The sequence below is a fragment of the Aristolochia californica genome, unplaced genomic scaffold (genome assembly GCF_029961685.1).
Source record: "Aristolochia californica isolate CCGP_79_NKW_82.1479 unplaced genomic scaffold, dmAriCali1.0.hap1 SCAF_5, whole genome shotgun sequence".
NCBI lineage: Eukaryota > Viridiplantae > Streptophyta > Magnoliopsida > Piperales > Aristolochiaceae > Aristolochia > Aristolochia californica.
Genome location: NW_027182214.1, coordinates 44,941,031 through 44,961,911, shown reverse-complemented (window position 1 = coordinate 44,961,911; position 20,881 = coordinate 44,941,031). Strand labels below are relative to the sequence as shown.

At 37.4% G+C, this 20,881-nt stretch overlaps 2 protein-coding genes across 5 annotated transcripts; one reads left to right on the top strand and one right to left on the bottom strand.

Annotated features, from left to right (window-relative positions):
• The first annotated feature begins 329 nt into the window (after positions 1-329).
• LOC137965100 (universal stress protein PHOS34-like) lies at positions 330-9,130 on the top strand. Of its 4 annotated transcripts, none has more exons than XR_011116006.1 (4): positions 330-1,324; positions 6,159-6,202; positions 8,740-8,837; positions 8,910-9,130. XR_011116006.1 is itself a non-coding variant. In XM_068811504.1 (3 exons), exons 1-2 carry the CDS (start codon positions 616-618, stop codon positions 6,164-6,166), a joined length of 717 nt encoding a protein of 238 aa, XP_068667605.1. In that variant the 5' UTR covers positions 330-615; the 3' UTR covers positions 6,167-6,202; positions 8,860-9,130. The 4 variants fall into 4 exon arrangements, 2 of the variants coding, with proteins under 2 accessions (XP_068667605.1, XP_068667604.1); XR_011116005.1 differs by having other exon boundaries at positions 8,734-8,837; XM_068811504.1 differs by lacking the exon at positions 8,740-8,837 and having other exon boundaries at positions 8,860-9,130.
• Positions 9,131-10,894: 1,764 nt separating this feature from the next.
• LOC137965093 (uncharacterized) lies at positions 10,895-15,192 on the bottom strand. The gene is made up of 5 exons (XM_068811497.1): positions 14,907-15,192; positions 13,629-14,109; positions 12,244-13,522; positions 11,948-12,094; positions 10,895-11,690 (listed from the first exon to the last, which is right to left on the bottom strand). The coding sequence occupies exons 2-5, from the start codon at positions 13,677-13,679 to the stop codon at positions 11,092-11,094; spliced, it is 2,076 nt and encodes a 691-aa protein (XP_068667598.1). The 5' UTR covers positions 13,680-14,109; positions 14,907-15,192; the 3' UTR covers positions 10,895-11,091.
• Between the last annotated feature and the right edge of the window lie 5,689 nt (positions 15,193-20,881).

Genomic DNA, 20,881 nt, shown 5'->3' with positions numbered 1-20,881 from the left:
TCATTCAAATGAACTGTCTGGTATCAAAACACGAAGAGCTCAATCCAAACACTCGATAAGAAAAATGGGTAGGAAAGATTAATAATCGTACAAAAATTGTATAAAATTATCTCCTTTTGTGGAAATAATTGCTCCTCATCAGCAATTCCTGATTTCTTTCTCAGGCGTGGCCGGAGATCAGATTTGACGGGGAACATCGCCACCCCTGCCCCTGGAACTTTTCTTCTGTCTTGCCGGGAGAACCATACGAACGTTACAGCTGAATTATAGCAAAAAGACAATCTTCCGAAGAGACACCGGGAAGAGTCAAAAGAGTGTTTTTGTAAATTTCCCTTGCGGCGACTAAATGCTAATGGCTTAATTCTTATCGAGCGAAAAAAACAAGGCCCAAACCGGTGTTTTTCAGTCACTTGGCACTCGACCCCGGGTTCCGCCTATTGGCGTCTACTGCGTTTCTTTCACACCAGAGTCGAGACTTGATCTTGCCCTCGAGCGACTGACAGGTATAGTAGAGAACCAGGAAGACCGAGGGAGGGAGAGAGAGAGAGAGAGAGAGAGAGACAGAGAGGTAAGTCATCGGAAAGAGGGGAGAAAGAGAGCAAGGAAGGGACGAGGATGCATCCCCAACCAGTGGAGACGACCAGCCACCCCACCATTCAGCCTTCGTCGCCGAGATTCCCGCTCTCCGCGACGTCGACTCCCTCCGTCGGGGCGCACAGGAAGATTGCCATCGCCGTTGATCTTAGCGACGAATCCGCCTTTGCCGTCAAGTGGGCCGTGCAGAACTATCTCCGCCCCGGCGACGCCGTCATCCTTCTCCATGTTCGCCCCACTTCGGTTCTCTATGGCGCGGATTGGGGTTCGGTTGATCGCTCCGTCGCGGCTACCGACACTGACGAGGAGTCACAGCAGAAGCTTGAGGATGACTTTGATGCGTTCACCACCACTAAGGTTACCGATCTGGCGCAGCCACTTGTTGAGGCGCAAATCCCTTTCAAGCTCCACATCGTCAAGGATCATGACATGAAGGAGAGGCTTTGCCTCGAGGTCGAGCGCCTTGGGCTTAGTGCTGTGATCATGGGCAGTAGGGGATTTGGCGCGTCTAAGAGGACCAGCAAGGGCAGGCTTGGCAGTGTCAGTGATTACTGCGTCCATCACTGTGTCTGTCCTGTTGTCGTCGTAAGATATCCCGATGAGAAGGATGGGCTCGCCTCTCCTGGTGCTGCCGCAAACTCTGCCCTGGCAGGCCCAGCCGAAAAGGTGGCTGAACTTGAACCACTGCCGGAAGATGAGCAGGAGTATCACGATGCCTCCGATGAAAAAGGTTAACTTTTTCGACCTTTTACGCTGCTACTTTATGAGTTATCGTTTACTTGTTGAACTATCGCTTCCTTCCCTTATGGGTAACTCTTGTCTCCATGCGGTTTCGTTTGATGCTAACAAGAGTAATGTGCACTTTCATGAAGAATAAATGTGACGGTTATGTTTGATTGTATCTATTCGTTGGAAATTGTAAGGATTTTGTTCGTGAAAGTACCTAGAGCTCGTTCCTTTCATCATTTTTTATCCCTCTCCTGTTTCATGATTCAGGCGTGTATTGGGGTTAAATTGTCATCCTCATGTTTGAATTAGTTAGAGCCACTAAGAGAAGAAAATCGAAGTTCCATTTAAATCTCTTTTGGCCTAATGTAGATTACCTTTTGGTTGTAACCATTAGTGCTTTCTTTTGTTGTTCCATTGCATTGTCTTGGTTTTAAAGAACTTGCTTTTGCTGAGAGTGATCGGTTCCACAGTTTTCTTTGGTTTTACCCAGCCTCGTTATTCATTATATCTTTCCGTTTCTTTAGACTTCCATTAGTTTTCTCCTCTTCTTAAGATGGGTATGAAATGCTATCTTCTTAAGATGAGGATGACATGTTATTATATGAGCTTCCCTGCTAACACTAGCTTTTCAAGATCGGTATGGAGCTTAAATGTTTTGTTCTGTAAGTTAGCTGGTCCATGTTGTTGAGTGTTCTTTTATTCCTATCCATGTCTACGTTAATGATATAAGAAAAACCAGTGAAGATGCTCTGTGAAGTTCTATTATGTTCAAGCAATCTGAAAGGAATTGTGGATGTTTGACTCCTGCTGAGGTCGACTTGACAGAGCATAGTACCAGCAATTTTCTTACAGTTTTCTGTATCTTCTTGCCGAGCTGTTGTAAATGTGAACATGTTAGGTTTTCAGTGGTTGACAAGGTAGGAGCCTAAATCATGGGATTTTGTATCGGTTAAGATAAATTTATTATCATATGATAGAGTCTGTCAGCATTCAACTCTTACACAATTTTCTTGTCAATGGCAGTAAACAATACAAGATTGATGAAATTGGTTCACGTCCTTGAATTTGCGCTTTTATCTTGCAAAACTTGCCTTTTCTTTGGAAACCATACAATCATGAATACTGCCACTCTCTTGACAGTTCATGTTGTATGCAAATATATTCCTGTTGGATGTACTCCTGTATACACTCTCTTGATGGGAACTTGTTGTATAAAATCTATTCCTGTTGGACGTACTCCCATCTACTATTCTAGAGCCCCAACCCATTTCTTCCTGATTGATGGCTAATGTTTGGCTACTTGTATCAGTTTGGTGCAGTGTAGTTAGATATAATGCACTGGTAGTATTGCTTACTACCTGTTCACTCCACTTAAACAATAATGCCTGTATAGTCATCATTTTTAGAAAAAAATCTGAGAAGTCATTCTTTACTTCAGTGAAGATGGTGGAAATGCCTACTTTAAAATGCAAATGGTTTCTTCTATACTGAATGAGTTATGTTCTTTGTCCTTTAAGTATCAGGATTTCAAATCTTATTGAAATGCTAAAGCTATTTTTTTTTTTGATAAAGAAATGCTAAAGCTATTTGTTGTAACATCTCATTTCAAAATGTTCCTTTTTGTATGCCACACTGGATTAGGTGCAACCCTTGAGTTTGAAGCATTATTATGGACCAAATGCAGAACTACTGAGCCACTCAATTGCTTTTCTTGAAGAATTTATATCCATTAAGAGGGAAAAAAAAGTTGACTGCCTGAATGTTAGATCATTCAAAATTCTTACTTATGATCTTGTTTCTGAATTAACCCTCAGTAAAGTCCCAGTGTCATGGTTGTAATTATAATGCCAATCAATATAATGTATTAACGGAGCAAGGATGAATGAAGATTAAGTCCAACAATAGATGTGACCTTCTCTAATGGATGATGGAGAGCTTCCAAATTCCCTATGGCACTTGTAGGCAATTATGCAAAATTAATAAAATGAGGGAGGGGGGCAGGGTTGTTTTGGGGGGATGTGTGCAACATCTAAAATTAAGTAGTTCTAACCTCGCTGATGGGTTGGCCCTCCTGATTTGATGTTCTGCTGCTTTTGTCCCTCTTACCCGCTGCTTGTACTTCCCTTCTTGGGGTGGGGGTGGGTTGGGTGTGTGTGTGTTCTTTTCTTAATAAATACTATCTTCTCATTTTATTTTCTTTATTTAAAAGTAGTTCTAACCTTGATCTAACTCATTGACCTATTTTGTGTACCCTTTCAACCTATTAACTCTCCTTGGTATTGTTTTTTACTACACAATACGCTAATGCTTTGGGGGAGAAGAAGTAGAAGAGCAGCCTTGGCTGCGTTGAAGTGTGTGCCTGAAAAGCACATCTTTCCATCTTTTATTTCAGGCTTTAAGTGAATATTACGAAAAGGACAAAGTTGCCTTTTGATACATAAACTTACATATCTCCTAAAATACATCTCTAGATTGAATGAAACTTGAACCATAGGCATATGAAAACGTTATCTATCTTACAGACATAAGCTAAGATAAAAACATAATATAGGATGTGATTAAAATACCCCTGAACTGATATTTTAACTCTAGGTTCCTTTTCCCTTGTCTCTAGTTTTCTACTCAATTTAATCTCTTATCCTTGGTGTTCACGAGGTCCACACTTTCTACCTATACTAACTAAAAGTTTTGGCACTTGTTAGTTTTCTCATTCATTTTGCCTCTTTCAAACATGAGCAGTAATTTTTTTTTAAATGTTCATAACGTTTAATCTTTTCATCATATTGAGAACATGTATGGGGTCTACTTCTAGAAGTAACCTATTAATATAATCTTTTTTAGTTTTCTACTAAAACTCTGATTGATTAGGTGTTGTATAGTAAAAAAACTTGTGAAATTACAAATTACCACGGAGGTCTTGATTGTTCTAAGTTGTTGTGCAGTCTGTTTTGGTTTCATTTATAGATCAAGTTTCTTGTTCTTTTTTTCTGGTGTGTACTTAAAATTGAAGTCGACATCATTATTATGGGACATGAGGTGGGGGCTAATTTGTGAAAAGATGGAATTGCCGATGGCTTGCCTTAGTCTATACCAATATATGTAATATAATGTGTCTTGGGCAACTGTCTCTTACCACTTTTTTATTGCTAAATTGCAGCTTATTGTAAGGCTTGAGATTGTCTGGTTGCAAAGGTGCAAACAGTTTTTAATTCTTATAGTCATGGATTTGTGTACATTTGAAATTGTAGATCTCTTTATGACCAACTAGTTAATATATCCTGCTTTCTGAAAGAAAAAAAAAATATCTTTCTTCCTTTTTGTTTACCTTGCTTCCCAACTTTTTCTTATTACCAATTGTTGGTGCTCTCATTGCTCACCTAACATCTCATCTTCTAATGGTTTTGCATGTTATGACTTTTCTATTTTCATTTTTTCCTCTTCTCTTTTTAAATTTACATGAATGGATAGCAGTTTTTTCCCATTTAAAGTAATCCACTACGCTTAATGGAAGAAATCGGTATGGGTTTTTATAGAAGAAAAGAGAATGTCAAGTATAAGGAGATATAGAGTCAGCAGAAGAATGAATGTAAAGTTTGATGGTAGCTTTTAGAAAACCATGGCCCTGCTGTCTGTGGTTATGGTCAGTAGTTACCGTAGGTATTGCATTACCTTGAGAGCAGAGCAGAAATCCTGGATAGTTGGGCTGCATGGGGGGCGGCTGTGCCCATGCGCGTGCAGCAGGTGGTTGCTGCGTGAGCCCATGTTATGCTTGGGTATGTGCTACACGGCAGCACACAGGGCCCCCTGCCTCATGGAAGTGAATGGGCTATGTGCTGCACAGCAGCACACGGGGTGAGGTCCCATGTCACGAGGCAGTTAAGCAGTTGGCTGCTATCATTGAAGGGATACTTTTGAGGGGGTATTTGATATGTGTGAGGGGCATGTATCTCTGTTGAAGGGACACCCGCTCTTGAGGGGGCATCTCCTCCTATAAGAAGTGGGCTGTACACCGTGTACATGTCACCTTGTATCTTGCATTTTGATAGTGGACTATACATTCCTGTGCCCAATTCTGTCTCAGGAGCTTTGTGCTAACTAAGACAAGTTGAGGCACCTAGAGGTAGGGAGGCTGAATACTGTTATTGCAAGCAAGCATGATTGCGAGTACTTTGACAGTGTGTCACTCAGGGACTACATAAGTTTTCACTGCGTGTAGCAGATATGTATTCATATCATTGATCGTAAGCTTTAGCTTGCTATTAAATATCTGCTTGTATGTTTATATGTTTTTAATGATGTAAACCTTAAATTCTGTGTCTTGTGGCTTTTGGTTGCCATGTGCACGTTTGTGGCATCTGTTGCATGGTTTTTTAATTCTTGGACAGATGCGTTAGGGCTTGAGCTTTGGATTTCTTCTTCATGGATAAATTTTTTATTTTTTCTTTCTTGACAAGCTACTTTATCATATGCTGGCAGCTTGTTTGACTTGTAAGGTTAGTGTCTATTTATAATCTTTTTTTAATATCCTCAAAAAAATATACTCGATTTGATGTACATCTACTCCAAAAGAAAAAAAATTAGACAACTGTATTTGGTGACAATCCTCTAATATCATCAAATCTTGATTTGAATGTATACTTTAAGTTTAATAAAAAAAGTGTATGGCATGGTTATATAGAGTGCTTAGACACATGACATGATGATAAATTCTTAAGGAATCTGAGTTTCTTTGTCACTCTAAAAAAATATGGAAATTAGAAAGCTCTTTTTATGTGATTTGAAATGTTTCTTCAGCATGATGCTCTGACAAAGTTATCTGTTGTTCTTTGCTACAGATGCTTGAAGGTTTCTTGGACATGGCATGGTCCCTGAATTTCAGGTGAAACGATATATTTTGTCCTGTCAATAATGGGCATTTTTCTTTTTGTTCTTGATGTAGTATACTAGTTGAAGCTACTGACAAGAGTCATTACTGATAGCTTTGTAATCTTTTAGAGCTTCTGTCTTTTAGTGCTTCTATTCCTTTTGGAATATGTTTTTGGTTTTTTTTTTTTTCATTTTTACATCTCTCTAATGCTTTCACTGCCTAGACCTTGGAATTTGAACTTTGGCATCTGGATTTACGAACTAACCATCAGCTATAATGGACATCAGTAATGCTCTTCGTAATTAGCATTCATTTTGAACATGGAATCTTTTGTTATTGTAGAAATAAAATTTGATCTCTATTTTTCTGTTTACTTAATTTTATAGTCTTATGATGAACTACTGCTTTCATCATGTGCTTGCTGTATCTTGATTTGGTTATTATTGGAATGACATGAAGTGTCTTCTCCAATTGAAGGCTGTTAGAATCTGCTAGTAAAATTTTGTTTTTATTATGTCAGTAAAGGAATAGTCATGATCTAAGATCTCATCTCAATCTCTCTTAAACCGTGAGATAACTTGGCCTGCTTAGTTTAGAGTGAGATAACTTGGCCTGCCTAGTTTAGAGTGAGATAACTTGGCCCAGTCTATCCGAATTATGTTTCGAGATAGGAAGCAATATCTGTATTTTTTGTCACTCTCCTCGTAGGAGATTTTATTTTTTTAAATGAATTTCATTCAAAGCCAACCAAGAAAACAACATTACTGATTCGAAAGGGTTGTTTTGTTGTTGGGCTTTGGGTTGAGACCAGTTCTATCCCAAAATGAATAGCCACTTAGGTGGCCTATTACTCAAGTTTATAACCCATTTACTTTCTTCCCATTTTTGAATGTGGGACTTTTTTTCACTCAACACTCCCCCTCACATCCAGGCTTTACACATAACGGATCTGAGAAGTAGGCACAAATCCTCAATGAGGCACACAGACTCCTACTTCATGGAGCCAACAACATATACTCATACTTCATGGAGCCATCAACATATACTCCTACCTCATGGAGCCCACAACATAGATAACCTGGGGAGCACAAAGTGAGCCTCGGCCTGCACACACGACGTGCTCTAATACCACTATTGGGCTTTGGGTTGAGCTCGGTTTCATCATAAAATGACTAGCCACTTAAGAGACCTATTGCTCAACCTTAAGAGCTATTAACTTTTTTTCCCGTTTTTCAGTGTGGGACTTTTTTCCATTGAACACTTGTTACAACAAGAGATTGAAGGGACATTGCCTGATTAGCCAATGATTAATTGGAAAGTGTGTTACCTGTTTGATTGGTACAAAAGCTCCATTTAAGTTACAAGATGATGGATGAGAGGTTTGGCCACAATACTAGGTTGTCTAAGTTCAAAATTTCCTAATTGAAGCTTATTTAAACCATGGTTTCTTGACCTGGGATTGGACCCGATCTAGGTTCTTCAAAATCCGGGTTGAGTTGGCTGAGCCAGGTCAGCTCAACTTGAGTCGAGCCGTGGGTTGGAGTGGACTCGCCCAAAATCAGAAGGGGCAAGTCCGTCCCCCGGACCAATGTGGCCCTGTTAAAATCTAGTTGACTTGCCATGCTGTTGGTCAACCCAGAAGGTCAGAAAACCATGGTTTAAACTGTGGCAGAGGCGGATGTATGTTGACGTCAAATACATCTTTCTTTCGAGTACACTTGCATATCATGGGTTCGGAAAGATTAAGGAAAACAGTTTACAAATTTTCTTTTTGTGCTGATGATGCCTCAGCTTTCATCTTTAGCACACTGTTCAAACTGTGGATAGTGTTTGTAGACATTGTATACCACAGGGCTCAAACAAAATCTCACCAATTTCAAGAATGGCAACTCAGGTTTGGTATTTGGGGATGAACATATTTGTTAAAATACCAGATCAGGGGTATTTTGATAATTTCTTACATTATATTTTCTCTTATAGTATGGCTGTTAGATAGACAATGTTTTATTTTATCTATGGTTCAATTTTCATTTTAGGGGAGATGTAATTTTGGGTATTGAGGGGTATTTTTATCCTTTCATAAAATATCATTTAAACCCTGATTATAAAGGAGGACATGCTTTTCTGGCACTTTCTCCAAGGCAACAAGGCTGCTCTTCTCCCAGGTCTCCTTTTTTCCTTTTTTCTCTTCTATTTTCTCCCCAAATCTCACATTTTTAAATATTTATTTGGTTTTATATCATAAGATTACTCCTTATGGATGTTTATAGATTTTCAAATGCATGGTTGTTAGTATTCATTGCTGACAGACTAAACAACAAAAAGTTAGTAATAGCTGATAATAGGAGTTGATATCCTCCATCTAGCAACTTGAAATCTCTGAAGATATTTACTTGGAGATTTATAACAAGAGTATGGCCTGCAGCAGGAACATGTATTTGCTTCTCTGTTTCTTAATCCTGTACTAGGCTTGCTTTAATTTGTGGGAAGTCCCTTGTCTAAACACTGAAAACCCTAGTATTCATAATTTGTTCTCAACAAAGTTGCAGGGGCAATACAATACCCAGATATGAACAATCACCATGTGCAGAGATAAATTGTAGTGTCTTGCTAGGCTTTGTACTGCTTCATATAGATTGCTGATGAGGTAGGCAGTGATTTACTTTTAGGTTTCACCATGCTTTGGAGAAAATAAAGTCAGACTCACTGACTCATGCAGGTGTGCGAGAGTTCAATTGTTTTGGATACAGTACTGTGGAGCGGATTCATGCCATGGGTTTGGAAGGTCGTTGTGTTAATGTTGTACTTCTCTACTTGTCACCTGCTTCGCATATAGAACTCAATGGATGGTGATGTTTGATGATATTATGATATTGTATCTTTTGAAGATGGGTCATTTGGATTGTAAGGGTGGCATTAAGCGGAGCCCGAACCTGCCTATATTCGTGCCGTGTTTGATTTAAATATTTCGAGCCGAACCTCGTCTCGAGCTTAAAATTGTTGTGGAGCTCGAGCCGAGCGGAGTTTCAACATACATTTAAATTTTTAAAAAATATATATAAAAAGTAAATTATATATAAAATTATACATACATTTTACATAAAATTGGGCATGACTTCCACATAAAATTGGGTATAATTTATATATATAATGTATATATAAGATTGGATATGACCTCTATTTTAAATTGAATATAATCCAAAATTTGGCACGACTTTTATTTAAAATTGGGCATAATCTATACACATAATACTTGTATAAACATTTTATAAACACTTTATAAAATTGTTTAGACATTTTATAAACACTCTATGAAATTGTTTATACACTCTATAAAATAGTTTAAACATTTTATACATTGTATGACATTATGAATAAATTTCATATAATAATCAAACATAACAAAATAAAATAAAATATCACTATTAATTTACAATTACCCAAATAAAAACTATAAATCTTTTAAATAAAATTTTATTACTAATAGAGACTTATTAGAAAATTATAAGAAATATTTTTATTTTTTTTTAGAAAAGTTAAATAGACCTCTTATTACCTCTTCTAAGGAAATAAATAAAAATTAATAATTAGTCTAATATATTACTATACTTATCGATAAATTTTTAATCAAATAAAATATCAAACACAAAATTGTTATGAAAATTACTTCATACTAAAAGTATTATATCAATAATTGTCAAATACTTACTCAAAATTTTTCTATACGGTTTTTTAGTCCATCTTGGCAAGAAAATCTTACTTACAAAATTATATGATTTTTTAACAAGAATTTATAATTAGAAAAATATTTTCAAAAAACATGAGGTACTAATGGTCCCTATATTTCTACTAAAAATATCTTTTCAACATTTATTGAAAAAATCATTAATAGTCTCGAAGAACGTATTTCTACTAAAATATTTTTTCAATTTCTTCAAGAGCCATGAGGGACAAAAAGTTTTTTTTCCTTGTTTATGATCTCGCACGTGTGACTTTCACACGCGTGAAATCGGTTTTATGATCTCCGCCGAGACGACGGGGAGCGAAGGCGCGACGCTGAAGGCGGCGATGGAAACAGAAGAGGCGAAGAAATCAGAGGAAGAGGAAGAAATCGGAGGGGATGTAGCAGCCGGCAAGGAGCTGTCGATGGCAACATAGGCGAACGGGAGGGGCAAGGCGTCCCCCCCCCCCCCCCCCCCCACCCGGATTTCACAGCTTGTTACATATCAGCCTGTTTAAACTTTAAACAACTTCATTTTTCCAAATTGTTTCCTGCTTTCTATTATTTTAATTGTTAGCTTTTAATCTTCAAATGGTTTTGTCATCTACTTAGTTTTCTTTATCTGGAGCATCAAAATTGTGCCTTATTGGTTGTAGAATGTGCATATTCACGAAGTAGGAAACTACAAAAACATTTCGTGACAGATTTTAATCAATGTCAGTCGCAATCATGTTATCCTGGATAAACAGCAAGAAACACAGGATCGCATTTCACCCTCTTCCAACAAATTGTGAGAAGTAGGTGGCGTTGAGCTTTGAATTAATTTGTTCTTGACGAGTTTCTGGTACTCATCAAGGCATTTCATGTGTTCTTAAACAGTAGCATTTTGTTTTAAATTTTTTTTGTGATGCATCGCTTTGGAGACGGAGAAAGCTTGTCCTGTGGATCAATCTTAATGAAACCAAAGCATTTGGCAAAAGGAAGGCAAATCAAGGTTTTTCGACTCCAAAGGTTTAATGGCTGACGAAGTGCATCAACACATCAGTTGCAAATTATTCATACAATACTGCTGGCTCTTAAACTAACCAGGCATATTCTAATCGAAAACATCTTCAACACCAAACAAGATCCTTTGTAGAGATTGAAGATACACCTTCTGGAGTTCACTTAAATAAAGGACTCAAGCAACTAAAAGTGTGCCAGCACTCTGGCTCCGACGCATAGAGAGACTTGGCTGCGAGAGCAATGAACTGCTTTCAGTGCGATGATGAGTTCCTCTTGATGCAGTTGGAGGAAGACGTCCATGTCGGCCCTTTGATGGCTTAGGTGATATAATACTATGCCCTGATCGAATAGATGAAGATGCTATCCTATGAGTAGCCCCACTGTGATTTCCCCTTCGTGTGAGCTTATGATCTGATCTCCCCCCACGATCATGCAGATAAGCAGTCATGGATCGAGAAGACCTGTCGGAGACTTCTTTTGATGAGCTAGTTCGAGTTCTTTGCTTGTTGAAGTACATTAAATGCGGAAGAAGGCTCTGTAGATATTTCTTCAGTTGATCATCCCCAACATTTCTCTGAGCAGGATTGCCATCCAAGTTGATTGCTTGCAAGGAGTTGTAATTGGCTGCAAGCTGTCCTAGACATTTTGTGGTTGAGATTTTGTTGAACCCCAGGTCCAGGATGCTCAATTTCAGCAGACGGTGAAGACCTTCAACCTCGCTGATCTTGTTCCCAGCAAGATATAGCTCCTTCAGAGAAGAACAAGATGCCAATCCTACAGGAGAAAACATGTAGTTTTATCAAAAGAATAGAATCATGCTCAGATCAACCAGAACAAAATTGAATATATTGGTTAACCACCTAATGGCATATCTCATGCACAATATGGAAAGGTTTACACACATTCACTAATCAGTAGCTACTTTTACTTCAGAGAGGAGAAAATTGTATCAAAACAAGTATTACAATTTCCAAGTGTGAAAAATCATAAAAATGGGGAATGTATCTACAAATGACCAAAGTATGACATACCATGACCAATTCTACAAATGCGGTTGTAACTGAGGTCCAAGACACGAAGACGTGAAAGTTCTCGAAGACCTTCAATAGCAGAGATATTATTTTTTGACAGATTTAGTACATGAAGACCCCTTGGAAGCACTCCTGCAGTTATCCTCACTGGCAAAAACCACAACCATTTCAATCAATCAACACAGAAAAAAAAAGGAAAAGAAGAAAACTAATCTCTGATTCTGTAAGAAAACAATGAACATTACCAGGATTAAAATAAAACGAAATAGACAAACAACTGGCAAAGACAATCATACCTATGGCGTTGCCTGACAAATTTAGTACCCGCAAACTAACAAAAGCACCAAGAAACGGAACTGCAGCCAACCCAAGGTTTGCCATCTGTGCTGATGAAGATGATGGAGCCAGTGCAGCTATGTACTTGTTGGCCACTTCCATGTCAGGTGAAAACCTAGAGTCAACCTTAGCAATTATCCCACCATTTGTCACCTGGGCATCTCTCTTAGAAGCTGTTTTGGAACACTCTCCTAGCTCAGGAACAGGGATGCTATCATCAAGATCAATTTCTCTTACCCATTCTTCAATTCTCTTCATGTTATAGTGTTTGTGAGATAAAATGTCCCACTTGGGATCTGATATTTCCAGTTGATGGTTACTTCCCAAACCTGTCTCTTCTATTTCATTTGGGATCCTGTCATCCAATAAGCAGGGGGAGTGGCAAGAATTATACCCATCAATACAATGACTGAAGAACTTACCCTTTCCAATCTCAAAGATATTATATTGTTCTTGATCTAAAATTTCAAAAGATCCACCACTTGGGTTTGAGAGAACACAATCTTCACCTTTGGAGAAAACATGAGATGCATAAGACATATCATGACAAGATGATGCACTTTTGGACTTGAGGGGTGTTTTAGAGTATCCATCTCGACTACTTAAATGTTCTCTTGTCCACCCAATTGTAGGACCCAGATCATCAAAAGACTTTGAACGAGAAAGCTTGAAGTCATGAATTGGTGAATCTTCTCTTAGGCACACATTGAGGTTAGAAAAAGAAAAGGATTTTGCAATCCTTGGAGACAAATCAGACGTTGTATGGCATATGGAGTCATCAGCAAGCCCATTAGATAGCTGGCCATCAACATCTGCATGTGCCTCTCTGTCTGAATGGTTTAAATCTCCAATAGAGAAGGGACCAGTATGGTTCTCCAGGTCAGTGTTTACAGCAAGAGATGAGTTGATGTCCACAGTTTCTACATCCACTTCCAGGTTCATAATTTCCCTATCCAATCCACTTCCTAGGGACTGGCACTTTCTGAGGAACCCCTTTGTACAAACCTCTGTATTGTCATCTGGACAGCTTTCATGATTCATTTCTTCTGATTTCCAGCAATCCTCAGAAGGAGACAGGCTCACAATTTGCTCCATACTGGTATCGGATGGATTACTTTTAGACATTTGCATATGTAGTGAGTTTGAACCTGAAGAGTAAGTAGAGTGCTTTGTGGTCTGATCCATTAATGAGACTTGAGAATCTGTTTTCATAGTTTCGACATAGTGTGGAAGAGATTTCTGAGACATGAGAAAGTTCTCCTTTAAGAATACAAGCCTTGAAGAGAAGTCCTCAAATGAAATGCTTCAAAATAACTCTGTGATTTGCTTTAAATATATTACATACCTTTGATTTTTGGTAATAATATGAAGAAGGGAAACATGAAAATCTGACCATAATGCGATATACAGGATTCGGCACAGCTTCATTCACTCTATAATCATTCTTGAATATCCGAAAAAGAACAGTCAACCAGTATACTATTTCGCCCGTGCACGGACGAAAGTCAGGGCTACATAGGTTGAAGACGTAAATACCAAACTGTCAACTGGAAGAAAGAAAGTACTCTTTAGCACATAGCAGAATCTGAACCACGGTAATCTTAGCCGTAATCAAGTGAGAGGCCCTCCAAGATTCGGCACAGCCTCCAAATGTAGGAAGACTTTGAGTCCCACAAGAAGCATAAATTTATCGCTGACACAAGGTTGTCGCCCCACACCCACCAAGAGGTGGGAGATGGATTTATGTTTTTTGCAGTGGCCAGAGTGAATGAAAATTCTGATTAACTAGAATGAGCCACCCCTGAAGGCATAAAAGTAGCATACACCTGCAGCAGCAAAAAAAGTGACTAGAGAACTGAGAAAGTAACTCAATGAAGTGACCATTTAAACAGTTACAACTACATAAAAAATAGAATATATTTCATTTGTAATAAGCATATCTTTCTATATGCTTTTACAAGATTATTTTCATCATTCAACCAGGCTTTGCCCTATGATCCATATACAAATATGTTACAACTACATAAAAATTCAAAACAGTGATTATTTATGCTGCTGACATATGTTTGGTAGGGAAGCCCGTTTTCATCACTTAGCAATAAGAATTTGCTAACTGGAAACGTCAAGGACATGCCTGCCTCATTTCAATCATCATCAGTTCCTTAAAAATTACATATAGACGTTCAGGCCAGATTTTGTTTTTCATCCACTTACAAGACGAACTGGAAAGAAAGACAACAAATTACCTTTTTTTTTTACCATTCTGTCTGTGACCATAACCAGATTCACAACGTAAAAGATTGCTCATGACGCACGAAGAAATAAAACCCAAAAAAAAAAAAAAAATCAACCGCCAAAAGATCCAGGAAGGTCGAAAGCACAAGTGATTTACACAATCGTTGAGAAAAATATCCAACAGTATTTTTTCTTCGGAAGGGGAAATTTTTTCAGTTTTCAAGCATTACACAGGCAAATAAAATCCTCACTAGTCTCGGTTAAAAATCCGAAAGCGACCCTCAATAATAATAGCAATCCGACATTTAAATACCGATTACGGCATGATCCAAAAAAAAAAAAAACTCCGCGAATAAATTAATAAACAAATAGAACAATATAGATCTACCTTTCCCCGGCCAGATTTGTGGCAGTTGCCCTCTAAAAAATAAACTTCTTCCCTAGGAAGAAAAAACAAGGTAATGGAGAGTTGTTTGGATCTTGTGAACGAGAGACAGGTTCGATGTAAGGTAAAGAGATATTTATAGGGCAAAGGCGAGACTGGGGAGGAATGCAAAACGGTATGCGGGAGAATAGAATAAGAACAGAGGCCGAATTTAGGGTTTCAGTTCTGGAAAAATTGTTTTTTTATATTTCAGTTTTCTTTCTTAGAAAAGCGCCTCTCAAGAACCGGCGGATATGCATCCTCCACAAGTTTCGCTGAAGTTGATCTTTTATTCGAGATAAACAAGGGTTTCTGCTCATCTTCACCAAAATGCCCTGAAAGTTTCTTAATTCACTTCAGTGCCATTTTTCACAAAAAAATAAAAAAATCTGTTTTTGGCTTTTAGCTTTGAAAAACGAACCCAGAGCTGAGAAGGGATCAATCTCCACAGAATATACATAAATTATTAATATTTTTTTCACATCCAAAAATTTCAACTTTTAACAACTCCATTGATCCTTTTGTTTAATTATATATAATATTAAATTTATTGTCATCAAATTCAAATTGAACTGGTTCAATCAGAAATATGAAAACAGATCAACTAAAGCTGAATAGTTCAGTTTATTTTGGTCAACAACCAATTGAATTATGTGGGGGAGGGCGTCTCATCCCCTGTTTATTCCTTCCCTTCCGGTTGTTGCCCTTCTCTTTCTCTTTTCGTGTTTTTAAGAGACACAGAGGGGTCCTCACCGTCTTTGCCATTGTGCAGAATGTGACCCCTCCACTCACTCCTCATCCAGGAAACAGGAAAACTGGGGAAGGGTTCTCTGTCTTCCCGTAGAAAATGTACTCCCTACCTCCACCACCTAAACTCAGTTTTGCGATAAATTTTTTATTTATACATTTGAAGTTACTTGGAATTCAATAGGCCAATAGCTATTTTCAGCTCAACTAAACTTAGGCCACCTCTCCGAGCTGATGTTCAATCTGGTTCTGAAAAGTGATATTACTTTATTTTTACAGGAAAAACTTTTCCCATGTCGTTTGATGTTCTTGCACAATTAGAAACCGTTTCCTTCCAGAGAATGACTGAATCGACATGGTTAGCAACAGGGTTTAAGAGACCTAAAGTCGTTGCCACTTCACCGATATCTTGAATGCCAAGCTCTCAATTCAAACTCCCCAAATTAACAGTGACACTGTGCTGTAGTTCTATGGAGTTTGGTGAGAATATTGCCTTTTCTCAGTCACTTCCCATTAACAGCCGCGTAGAAAGCAGAACTGCTCAAAGTCTTTTCACTTTTCTCTTTTTCTTTTTTATGTTCTATTGCAAGTGGGATTTCTCGAAGGCTTCTACTTTGCTTAAAATCTTACTACTTGCAGATTACTGTAAAGTTGTTAGACCTGATAAAACCTGCAAAAATCGACGTAAACTGAACTATCCAGTTTTGGTTTACCCACAAGCAGATTTGCCTTTTCTTCCTACTCATTTCTCTCTTCTACGACCTTCTTTTCCTCTCTGAAAAAGTCTCTTGTGAGAATTTTTTCGTATTTAGCTAATAAGAAGCTCTTTCTTTAGTTTCTTGATTCCGAAGGCAGAAAACTCAGGAATTGGTGATTTCTAGAATTCGACCCACAAAACCCATCTACGGAATGGTAAAGATGAGGTAGATGCGAAGACCAATCCAAACCAAAAGAGAACTGCAAGAAGAACCACTCGCAGGGCCTCCATTCCTTTTTCTTCATTTCGCATCTTCTTCGCTTGACCAACCATTTCCATTCCCATATTTGGTCAATCTCCAACTGCAAATCCGATCCCTGCCCTCCTCCCTGTAGCGTTATTCCAAACCATGCGGATTCCTCGTCTTTACAGAGACGTAAAGCAAACCTATAATCTTTCGAAAAGCCATGAGCATGACCCCTGAACAACCTGCCTCCATCGAAAAAATAACGTTGGATTAGAGGGATAGTGCTTTGCCAATCGAATCGCTGTCAATAACCTCGCATTCCATTCTGCAATGTCAGGTCTTGTATGATACATAACATACATTAAACCTCCAAAGTTTAGAAATTTGAGGCAAATATGTTAACAACCAACTTTATTGGTATCATTTTCTACATCTATAGAAATATCCCGGGTACATTACTAGATTCACTATCATTGACATATAACATAAATTTGTTTTCTAGACATTCAACTTCTCTAAATTTGAAAAATCACATTAGAATTCAAGTTTAATAATCTATAAATTTTTGCTATTTAGCATATCCTTTAATTACATTGTTCATTGCTCTAGGACCTAACTTAGTTCTTTTAGGGCCAAGTACCCTATAATAAACTAAAATACCCATCCCTTAGAGTATGACAATTCTACCTTTTCACCCCTCAAAGGTAGGGGTGGCACTAAACCTGCGTATGTTCGAGATAGGTTTGATTTAAATATTTTGAAATCAAGTTCAAGCCAAGCCCAACCTCGAACCTAAAATTGTAATAGAGCTCGAACCCAATAATTTAAATCGAGTTCGAGCTCCAACATACATTTAAAATTTTGCATAAAATACATGTCAAATAAACTGTATATAAATTTATGCATAAATTTTACATAAAATTGAGCATGACCTCTACATAAAATTGGACATGATATCTGTACACAAGAGTTGCATAAAATTGTTTATACATTACATAAAATTGTTCATAAATAATGCATAATATTATGTATAAACTTTATTCAATAATCAACACAAAAAATTAAATAAAATATCAATATAAATTTACAATCACCCAAATAAAACTATAGATTTAGTATAAACTTAAAATTACCAAGATAAGCAAAAGATAAAAAATTAAGTAACAGGTAGCATTATCTCCACAGTCTACTTCTCAGGCAATGATTAAACATTGAAAAATTAGGATTACATGCTAATACCAAATTATTTACTGGCTGGAACATTTCAATTCAAGTGGGGATTAAACTTGTCTTTTGACATCTTCAAAGTAATTCAACCCATCTTGCTAGCAAACAAATTTTATTTAGTAGAAATAAAATAAAACCATCATAGATGTCCCACATTTTTGCTGGAATTAGTGCCAGTAAACAAAACCGAATAAAAGAATCTACCTTTCAAAATTGAAGAAGCAGACCATGCCATAGACAGAACCGTCGGTGACGAAGCAGCCTACTTCGGCATCCTCCATATGCTTCCATATATCCAAATCTCCAATGAATGAGCCATGGAATTCATATAAAAAAAAAATCCGTTATCGCAGGCCATCCTTTCAAAGTTTGTGGTCAGGTACCCGTGCGGATGAAGCTGAACAAGCACAACAGAATCTAACTTTGAACTGAAAGTTTAAAGAACACGCTTCTAGCAAACAAATGACAACAATAGCACCCGCTCCAATTGATAGAAGAATCAGAGCACCGCTAACGCTGCACCCATATGGAGCAAAGAAGCTGATATCGCGGCCCGCTTTATATTCTGCTGGCAGGGCCACAACTAGGGGTGGCATCGAACTGAGCCAGTTCGCGAGTGGCTCAAAATCGGCTTGGTTTGATTCAATTTATCTGGATCTCGAACCGAGTTCCAGATCTAGATAACACTCATTTAAGTTAACGAGTTGAGCTTGACCAAACCATGGTTCGGTTTGAATGCTCGCGAACCAACTCGTTAACTTAACGAGGGCCCGGGAATTGGGAGATGGGAGCAGGAGCGGGAGGTCAACTTTCGATTTCATCCCTTTGGCTTTCGTTCTCTTGGTGGGAATCAGGGGATGAGAAACGACGCTCGTCAGGTGGCGATTCAACGAAAATGGGGTGATTTCGTATTTTTATTCCTTATTCTCCCTCTTCGATTCCTTACTCTAAGTCTCGGTTTCTGATTTTTTCCTCTTCAATTTCTTCCTCCAAACTTCTTCCTCGTCGATGAAAGTGACGGAAAGAGGTAAGTAGTTTTATGCTTGATCTTCAGGGTTTTTTTTGTCGCTGACCTAAAACTATTTTTTTTTTCAATTTGTTATCTCTTGTATTCTATTATTCATCTTTGATTGGATGAATGCATCATGTTTATGTTGTTTTAGGAGCCCCTTCCTACTCATTTCTCAAAGGTAATGACTCTCAACCTCTCCCCTACTATTAATTTTTATGCTTTTAGCTCATACCGTTCTACTGTGTTTCATATTTTAAGTGTTTTGTATTAATGTTTTAACTCACCACCTCTCACTTCTTAGATTCGGCACTTCGCGTGTTTCCTTCACCTTTTTCCTGTAAATTAAAAGGTTCAGAGAGCTCTATTTTCTTAAAATGTATTGTTTGAAGTGAAGATCTCATCAAGACTTCGGTAAGAAACTCACCCTTCTGTCCAAATTTTCCTTTTATTCTTGGTGTTAGTTGTATTCCTTACTTCACAAAAGAAACTTTCCCTTTTGTCAGTTTTATTGGTAATGAGAAAAACATATTTTTGTTATGAAACAACCAATCAACCTCTTCTTCCCTCTTCCGTTCCACTTTTTCCTTCTTTGTTAATTTCTCACACATTCTAGATGTTGAGTCTTCGCATGGTAAGATTAGATATATCTTTTATTTTCTTCTCATTGTTTTGCCTTCCATGTTTATATATTTTCTCTCCACCAATTTTGGTCTACAATTTTATAAAAGTAGCATATATTTTAGCATTGCCTTAATGACTTGCATTGCAGTATTACCTGAGAGTAAATTTTGTCTGCTAGTATTCTTTTTCATCTGTTTGGAAGAAAATAATTTGCTATAGAAATACCAAACATGTGTTTCTTCCACCTTTTTCATGTTAAGTATTGAAAATGATTTTCATAGTTTGCCACTTTTTGCCATATTGGAGTTCTTTCCTTCATACTTATTTTCGGAAATTAATAGTTGATGGGATAGAAGAAGGTTCAACAAGCTTATTATGTACTCAATCTTGCTTCAGAGGTAGATCCGTTGTAGGTCTTTAATTTGTGCGAGATGAGATTATGGAGATAAATAGTTTTGTTAATTTCCCACACATTATCTTACTCTTTTTTAGCTTTATGAAAAAACAAAGAAGAACAAGAAACAAGACATAGAAAATCTTATGAAGAAGAGAGTTTTATTTTGTGAAAGTCTTCAATTAAGTAGTTCATTTTTGTAAAGTCTCTGTTAGAAAGTCTCAAATCTTTTCTGTGTCACCATTATGCTTCATGTTTACCCCCTTATGCAGAATCCTTTTGCAACATAGAGGAACCTAAAATTCAGAAATCAGCAAGCACTTTATAAGTTACATATTAGCACAATATTTCTGGTATATATAAGTAGATGTCATATCTGTTCACCATGATAGATATCTGTCAATCAGTCCTCCAATATCACACCCCAACCTCAAAACAATTGGATTCAACCTTTATCATAAAAATTTTAATTGTTACAGATTATGAAGATTTTTGTGTTTGTCATAGGTGGAGATTTTGCTCATGCGGGGACTTAGTATATTGTTTTACAACATGAAGAGAAAGAGATATAATTTATAAATTTATACTGGATTTATAGTTTTTATTTGGGTGATTGTAAATTGATATTGATATTTCATTTATTTTTTTATGTTTGATTATTGTATAAAATTTATTCATAATATTATGCAGTGTTTATGGAGTGTATAAATAATTTTATACAGGTATTATGTACATAGGTTATACCCAATTTTAAGTAGAGGTCATGCCCAATTTTATGTAAAATGTATGCATAATTTTATATACAATTTATTTGACATGTATTTTTTGAAAAAATTTAAATGTATGTTGAAGTTCAAACTCGGCTTGAGCTCAAGCTCGAACTCAGTTAAAATTATTGAGTTCGAGTTCAAAATATTTAAATCAATCTCAGCTCGAACATAGGCAGGTTCGGGTTCAGCTCGACTCGATGCCACCCCTAACCACAACCACGATT

What these genes read in the sequence shown, in the direction of transcription:
- LOC137965100 (XM_068811504.1), top strand. Translation starts at nt 616, where the DNA reads ATGCATCCCCAACCAGTGGAGACGACCAGCCACCCCACCATTCAGCCT.
- LOC137965093 (XM_068811497.1), bottom strand. Translation starts at nt 13,679, where the DNA reads ATGGTCAGATTTTCATGTTTCCCTTCTTCATATTATTACCAAAAATCA. An exon ending in TTTGTCAGGCAACGCCATAG is followed by an intron (nt 12,095 to 12,243) that starts GTATGATTGTCT and finishes GGTTTTTGCCAG; the next exon opens with TGAGGATAACTGCAGGAGTG. An exon ending in CATTTGTAGAATTGGTCATG is followed by an intron (nt 11,691 to 11,947) that starts GTATGTCATACT and finishes TTTCTCCTGTAG; the next exon opens with GATTGGCATCTTGTTCTTCT.